At 37.2% G+C, this 8062-nt stretch overlaps 2 protein-coding genes across 4 annotated transcripts; one reads left to right on the top strand and one right to left on the bottom strand.

Annotated features, from left to right (window-relative positions):
* The first annotated feature begins 349 nt into the window (after window positions 1-349).
* LOC110784615 (magnesium protoporphyrin IX methyltransferase, chloroplastic) lies at window positions 350-6510 on the top strand. 3 transcript variants are annotated; one of them, XM_021989066.2, is made up of 3 exons: window positions 350-990; window positions 2344-2764; window positions 6295-6510. In XM_021989066.2, the coding sequence occupies exons 1-2, from the start codon at window positions 418-420 to the stop codon at window positions 2749-2751; spliced, it is 981 nt and encodes a 326-aa protein (XP_021844758.1). In that variant the 5' UTR covers window positions 350-417; the 3' UTR covers window positions 2752-2764; window positions 6295-6510. The 3 variants fall into 3 exon arrangements, with proteins under 3 accessions (XP_021844758.1, XP_021844759.1, XP_021844757.1); XM_021989067.2 differs by lacking the exon at window positions 6295-6510 and adding an exon at window positions 5273-5466; XM_021989065.2 differs by lacking the exon at window positions 6295-6510 and having other exon boundaries at window positions 2344-2992.
* LOC110784562 (trihelix transcription factor ASR3-like) lies at window positions 5914-7647 on the bottom strand. The gene is made up of 3 exons (XM_021989021.2): window positions 6876-7647; window positions 6551-6601; window positions 5914-6191 (listed from the first exon to the last, which is right to left on the bottom strand). The coding sequence occupies exons 1-3, from the start codon at window positions 7645-7647 to the stop codon at window positions 5914-5916; spliced, it is 1101 nt and encodes a 366-aa protein (XP_021844713.2).
* Window positions 7648-8062: the final 415 nt, after the last annotated feature.

The following is an 8062-nucleotide window of genomic DNA, read 5'->3' as shown; positions in this document are numbered from 1 at the left end:
ATTTGCCGTACAGAATAAGGTGTTATTGCTTCTTCGCGTATAGCGACAACAAAGTAATATATAATATTATAATAATAAATAAAATAATAAATAAAATAATAAATAAGATCATTAAAGACGAATATGAACATATTACCGTTCTTTTGAACTGAACTGAATGGAGATAAGCTAAGCTAAGTTGAATGGAACTATATAGAGCTGAGCTGGACTAGACTGAACTGAACTGAACTCAGAAGAATACGGGACCAAAAAAAAAAAAATTAAGGAGAGAATTTGAATTTGCCACATAGTTAGACCGTGGAGCCCACAAAAATCAGAAATCAAACCATTCTATCCTCTCCAAGATCACATTACATCTTCACTCCCCCAACCCAAATTGGTTGGTTTTGGTTCAAACATCCTACCTTTGAAACAAAAATGGCGGCCTTAGCAACCACCGCACTCTCTCTCTCCACCATCAACAACCTCAACCGCAACCCAACCCCCACATTCTCTCTCTTACCCACCACCAAACGCAAACTCTCACTACCACCACCCTCCGCCCTCCCACCACTCCTCTCAGCCATCACCGACATCGACACCAGCCCCGCCACACTCGCCGTTATCGGAGGCGGATCAGTGGCGGCATTAGCAGCAATAATCACATTAACAGACCCGGAGAAGCGGCGACAGCAGCAAGCGGAGGTGGTGGGTGGCGGGGACAAGGAGGTTGTAAGGGAGTACTTCAACGGAACGGGGTTTCAACGGTGGAAGAAGATTTACGGAGAAACGGATGATGTGAATAAAGTTCAGATGGATATTCGTATTGGACACGCTAAGACGGTTGAGAATGTGATGAAGATGTTAAAGGAGGATGGCCCACTTGCTGGAGTTACTGTCTGTGATGCTGGGTGTGGGACCGGCTCTTTGTCTATTCCTTTAGCTAAGGAAGGAGCTCTTGTTTCTGCTAGTGATATTTCTGCTGCTATGGTTTCTGAAGCTCAGGGCAAGGTACTTCAATTTTACATTGTTACATAGTCTCCATTTAGTTGTCATGTTTTTAGTTCAAATTAATCTACCAACAATACATGTGTTTAATTGTTGAGTTAATTGTTATATTAAAAATGTGGAATGTATGATTGTTTACAGATTATTAAGCATCCTTTTATTAATTACTTGGATAATTTTGGTGTAAAGAGATAAGCTTTGAGTTTGACTGTGAGTCAAATGATTTGGGATGATTAAGCTTGTTGTATTCCTTAACACGAGAATTGGGTATGCAGGAGCTCACTTAGTAAAGATATGGAATCAGGAAACAAATAAGAAGGAGAAAGGGTAATTATAACTTAGGAAAGGAATCACTTGTACTACAAATATTGTATCAAATTGGGGACAAGAAGTAATGTTTACCCTTTGGAAAATGGATTGTGTGTTACCACATTTCTTATACCGAACATTAGATAATGGAAAGTCGAAAAGATGAAGTTATTTTATTCCCATTATGTAACACTATAACAAACATGCTCTTAGTGGCAAGATTAGTCCCTTAGGATGGAGTGAAGCAAGTATTTGTAAACCCTTTTCCCCAAGGTATTATAGATTATAGCCTTGGCGAAAATTGATATTGCCTATTAATAAAGCTTTCCTTACTTACTTTCTCTCTCAATAAAATAAGGCTATGCATTACTCCAAAGACATGTTTAGTTAAAGCTGAACTTAGTGGAGTAACAAAGTTTTATTTACAAGGTAAGGAAGGTCCCATAATCCACTAGACCTAGTATTTGATGGGCTAGTCTAGAGTCTATGTTCATGTCCGAGGAGGAACTAGTCGGCTGAAAGCCCGAAAATCAGGAGTGGCTCAATCCCCGGACTAATTTCAGAGCATAATGTTGCTTGTAATTGACTAATTGAGCATATATAAAGATTATGATAATAGTTGGTACTACCATTGACCGACTTTTGAACTTAGAGATCATATATATTAGTCATATAGACAATATGAGAATTGAAAATTCCTAGTGACTTTGTTAGCAAATGTAACCTTGTCTAGCAACATCACCCAAACAAGATGCGCAGTCTTACCCTGCGGTGATATGAAAATTTCTTGAGAATATGCATAATAACAGTTAATGTACCACCTTCTTGAGGGAAGTTATCCTAATTATGTGTCAAAAACAGAAGCTGAATAGGTAGTACTGCAGTAGAAATCAAAATTGTCAGACTATCAGATGATATGATCCATTGTATTGTTTGAATATCTTATTTAACAACTCAGCAGTCAGCACTATCTCTTCTCATTTTCTGTTGTTTAATCTGCAAATAGTTGACTTGTACTAAATATGCTGAACAATCCTTCACTCGCAGGCAAAACAGGAGCTTCGTATTGACACTACTGACGCCTCGTCAAATATTGTGATGCCAAAATTTGAGGTCAGTGATTTGGAGAGCTTAGGTGGAAAGTATGATACAGTTGTCTGTCTTGATGTTCTCATACATTACCCTCAAAATAAAGCTGATGCAATGATTGGCCACCTCGCTTCATTGGCTGAGAATCGACTGATTTTGAGTTTTGCACCCAATACATGGTATTATTCCCTCTTGAAGAGAATAGGGGAGCTATTTCCAGGGCCTTCAAAAGCCACAAGGGCATATTTGCATGCAGAGGCTGATGTAGAAAGGGCGTTGCAGAAGGCTGGGTGGAAAATTAAAAAGAGAGGATTGATCACCACACAATTTTACTTTGCCAATCTTATCGAGGCAGTACCTGTTTGAAACACATTCAAAGGTTAGATTCATGTTTATGTTCTCTGTCAATCTGTAGTATTTTTTTGTTTAGTCTTATGTAAAGTCCTGTGATTTTAAGTGTATGTTCAAATTCTGTATTATCATAATATTCTGTATCCATCAAGTATAGGCAATTCTAACTCTAATTAGAAAAAGAACAAAAGTTACAGTTTTGTATGGGAGGCTTTTGTTGTCCATGATAATGAAAATAATTAGCTCATTTTTCTTATGACGACAGTTTTTGTTTGCTTCCTGTCTCCATTGTGTTCTTGAGCATGTGTGATCTATGTTACTCAAACTCTTCATTCACCTCAAGTACTCGTGTTAGATCCTTATCACACTAACATAAGAATGGACTCAATAGCCACTTGACATTTTAATTTGGACCCAAAAAAAGGAATTATTTCATAAAATAGCTAGACATGTATGCATGTCGTATGCATGTTTGACACGGATACCCGAGTCCGAGTAACATAGTTTGTGATGAACTGATGATGCCACTACCAATCCGTCAAAACTCCACATATAGGTATCCTCTGGATCTTTGCACCATAAATAAAACATTATCCCCAAATAGATAGTGAGTTAGGAGCGGCAAATCAGTAATAAAAAAATGGCTTTGAGAATGTCGATCATAAACATGACATATAGCTATACAAGTATGTTTGTCATGTATGGTGAAAGTCCTCTGAATCTTACTATATGTAAGACATTGTGGTCATGGTTTGTAAGAGACCGAGGGTGTAAAAAACTTAGACCATAGCTTCCTCTGTATTTTCAATTAGGACATCAGTAAGTCTGTCGTCCACCAGTGTATGTTGTTACGATCTCCATTCTTTTCTCTCTGTCCAGTTGACAGATTTTTTTTTTATCTGCCTGTTGAGTTCTGCATTTAAGAATTTCTGTTTGCCTCCATGATCCTAAACCTCCGTGCCTATAATTCTACGAACAATGTGCTTATGGCCATCTGTAGATAATCACTAACATTTCCCTTTTCCTGTTGAATCCCTGTTATAACTGTCAATGATTCGCCTGAAGCATCTGTTGCACTGTCAAGTTGAAGAGACATTAAATTCTCTTACTGGTAAGAAGGTATAGAAGGATTCCTGTAAATTTTCATTCTTGTGTGACCGGTTTAGGTTGAGAATGTGAAGAAAATTAAATGATTTAGGAAAAAACATACTAGGTAATTAGAAAAAAAAACTCTTTGTCCCTTGGAGGTGGTCTCCTTAATAGAAGTGGAACACCCACAACAGGAGACATTCATCCACCACAAAAGTATTCGTTACAAACTATTAGGCACTTGATAAAAAGAAGTTGTAATTATATGCTCTAGGAAGATGTTGTATCAACAAATTTACACTCTATCCTATTACATAAACAACCGCTGCTAGAGTTGCACAACAAATCTTCTTTTTACACTTTGAACATTTGTATCATCTGCGTACCCAATTTGCAGTTCTGCGACCATACCAAATATCAGTAAAACATATGCGACTGAATGACAGTCAAAAGAAAAAGTGATAAGTAGTTTCAGGAGCAAAGTCGCACAAAAGGCAAGCATCATCCCCACGAGCTTGAAAGCCTTCCATAGAAAATTTGTTTTTGATCTACCCTATAGTTAGCCAATATATGATTCTATGCTTTGGTTATACAATATGAAAAAAAACTGACAGTAGCCCAACTGGTCTCAAGGTAAGCATGCAAGGATAGGAACAAAGGTAAATTGTTATCTAGAAGCATCATATGTAGCTGTAAATTTACTAATTTCAGTACTAAGGTGCAGATATCGGAGGACCTCCATCTAATGTATAAGATCACCACTCGTCTTCCCTCTATCAGATAAACTATCTACGGATAACAGAAATATCCCTCAATAGATTTTACGGGAAGAATTAAATTAAAGCCTAGCAGAAGTTAATTTTCATCAACACAGAGCTCACGAGTTGAACTCAAGTAGAAGTTCATGTTGTCTGACAAAATGGTCCATTTTCACTCTCGAATCTTCTAAATTAGCATTATGTTGTTTCAACTGTAAATGACTTGCTTGCTCTTCATTACTGAAGGAGTTTTGCAAACAAGAAATATTATTACAAACCATTAAAGAGAATACGGGAGCTACTCTGGGGCCTTTAAAAGTCACAAGGACGTATCTACATGACGAGGGCTTGTTGTAGAAAGGTGTTATAGAAAGTTGGGTGGAAAAATATGAAAAAGAGATTAGTCTCTCCATAGTTTTACCTGACCAGAATTAACGCAAATACTTGTGAATAATATAGGAGTTACATGCTCAAGATTCTTATACTCCTCTCACATATGTAGATTTTTCTTTGATATTTCTTAGGATAATTCTAGACATTTTAGTTACTAGATTTTTCTAGGCTAACTCCTAGATATGTCCTAAGATTATCTTGATTATAATTTACAATCATATAGTTCTTGATTTTTCTAGATTAATATTTTAACAGTTAAATCCATGGTTTGATTTGTTCTCGTTCTCTATCCGCAGATTATTTTTTGGTGGTCTATTGAGATTTGAGAATTCCTGGAATGTTTAGTGTATGATAAAATTATATAAAGTTTTATATTCATTATGTATAGGAATTCAGGAAAGGCCAAAAGTTCTAGTTCTGTATGGGAGCCTGACCTAACAATAAAAAAAATCAACTCATTTTCTTGCAACGACATAATTTTGTCAATTTCCATCTCCATTGTGTTTCTGACATCATGCGTGATCTATGTTACTTGAACTCTTCATTTCACATTCACACTTGACACATTGACATGGTTATAGTCGTAAGGACACTTTGTTATGGATCACATATTCACATGTATGAGTTTTTTCATAACACAGAAAAGTCCGCCACTTGGATAGTTGGATACATACTCATGTTTGATACTAGTACCTGAGTCCAGTTAGCAAATTGTGAGTATTCCCCCACCTGTCTCGCGTATAGCTCTGAACTGCTGGTATCTATATGCTATTGGAATGGCTATTGTCAATACCCAATGTGTCAAATGTGGATAATCCCTGGATCTTTGCACCATAACAAAACAGTATACCTAATTGAAAGTAACTTAGGAGAAGCTAATCAAGTACAGTCAGGATTTGTTGAAGGTACTGTGGAGCATAGGTCTCAAAAACTCAGATCATAGCTTCTCTGCAATTTTAATCAGGACATCATTAAGCTTGCTGAGAGAAGCCTTCAATTCATTGTTGCTCTCCTTCCTCTGTTCTCTGTCCAGTTGCCAGTTTTTGTTGAGACTTTCAAGTTGTGCATTCAATAATTTGTTGTTTGCCTCTAACATCGTTAAGATCTGTGCCTCCGTGCAATTTGCTTTGTGGTCATCTGTAGAAATTCGCCGTCTTTTCACCTTTTCTTGTGAATCCCAGTTGGAGTTGCCTTCCCATGATTCTTTTGAAGCATCTGTTGCAGTGTCAGTGAGATAAACATTAGATCCTCTTACTAGTAGTAAAAAAAGGACTCAAGTCTTGTATATTTCATTGAGCTGTGTGACTTGTTTATGCAGAGAATTCGAAGAGATTGAACAACTAAATTATACAACATAATAGCATCAACTCCTCTTCTCATAACCAGAATGTATGATGAAATTTGATCTCGATCAATACGAATAACTTATACATAACACCTTTCCTAGGGTGACGAAAAGGAGATTTCCATAGGTCTCTGCAAATGTAGCAGCAAGTATGAATTCTTTGGTTTTATTAAGAAAGGGTTAAAAACTGGTTCAGCTACTATATATATGTGTCTCATAGCAGCTGTACCTTGATTCGAGTTTCTGTTCTGCTCCTGGAATTCTTGATGATGCTGCTGTTCTGCACTCAAAGAAAGAACATTGAGAAAATGTATGTCAAAGAGAAATCCACTCTCTAGGACTAGACTTAAAGGTGTAACACAATTACACAAACTGTCATTCAACACTATGACAGTACGGCCCGTCAGATGGATAATTTCACTGCAGGATTAAGGGCATTTATGTATTTGGAAGGATTGAAATGCAACGGGAAAGATTTTATACACTGATGGCTGATGCACAAAATCAGCAACTTTGATGTCAAGAATTGTTCTTAAAAAAAATTGAAATTTTACCTGAAATTGGTTCTGGAATGCAGAAATTCTTAACAGGACTCTCAGTCAAATTGTCAGCAGACTTAATATCCTCGAATGCAGGAGTTTCCAGTCCTTCATCCTTTACATCTGACAAAGTTTCTCCACCACTCAGCATTTGATCATCCTCTTCTTCTTCTTCCAAAACCTCCTCATCATCAAATTCAATAGCATCATCAGAAACAGCAGCAATGGCTGTAGCTGTAGCAGTAGCAGTAGCAGTAGCAATAGCTTGTAAAGGTAATGGCGAAATAGCACCAGCAGCACCAGTTTCCCTTCCTTCCAAAACCTTAAACAATTCGACATCAAACGAAACAGGCAACTTCCTCTCCTTCCTAAGATCATTCCTCATAGTCCAAAAAGATTCATTCTTATCTTCCAAGTTAGACTCCCAAGTTTTCACCTTCTTAAAATCACCTAACAGATTACTCCACCTTTTCCTGCATTGCGCAGGACCCCTTTTCACACCTTGCTGCTTACAGTAAGACGATATCACAACCCATTTCGGCTCCGTGTTATCGAACAACAACGACGATGATGATGATGATGATCTTCCTCCTGCAGGACTACCCAACAATGCAGAACTGATCTTTCTTCCTTTGTTTGGGGTGTTCTCTGTTATATCTTTAGCCTGAATTAGTGTAAGATTTTCTTGTCTCGTCCATCTTGGGTGTCTTCTACCCTTTTCATTGGTAATGCTGCCATCATCCTGACCCACTATCCGGTTTCCATTTGATGCAGAACCCATTGGCATTGTTGAAAAAAACAGGTGGGAAAATAGAAAAAGATTTTAACTTTTTTTATTGGAAAATGACAAATTTTGGAGATGGGAATTGGGGTTTTTTGCGCTGTCCCAAAACAATGAGAAAAATGTGATTAGGGTATGTAATTAGTTTCACAGTTAAGTAGGGTAGTGATTCTTTTTGGGTAGTTTTCCAATTTTGATTAAATATCTTTGTTTTTAAAGTCAGTAAATTGGAAATATTTGATAAGTTAATTGCGTATCAATAATTAGGGTGATCACTTCCCTGCTTGGAGGATTACTTACCTAATTTCTACGGTACAATGCATAGGGTAAGGCCGTAGGCCCATAGGGGGTTTGGATCCGGAAAATTGAAATCGAAACGTTACATACTTACTAACGGAGTTTTGGTGTAATAACCTTGTCG

This window comes from Spinacia oleracea, chromosome 5 (assembly GCF_020520425.1).
Source record: "Spinacia oleracea cultivar Varoflay chromosome 5, BTI_SOV_V1, whole genome shotgun sequence".
NCBI lineage: Eukaryota > Viridiplantae > Streptophyta > Magnoliopsida > Caryophyllales > Amaranthaceae > Spinacia > Spinacia oleracea.
This window is presented reverse-complemented; position numbering and strand designations above follow the sequence as displayed.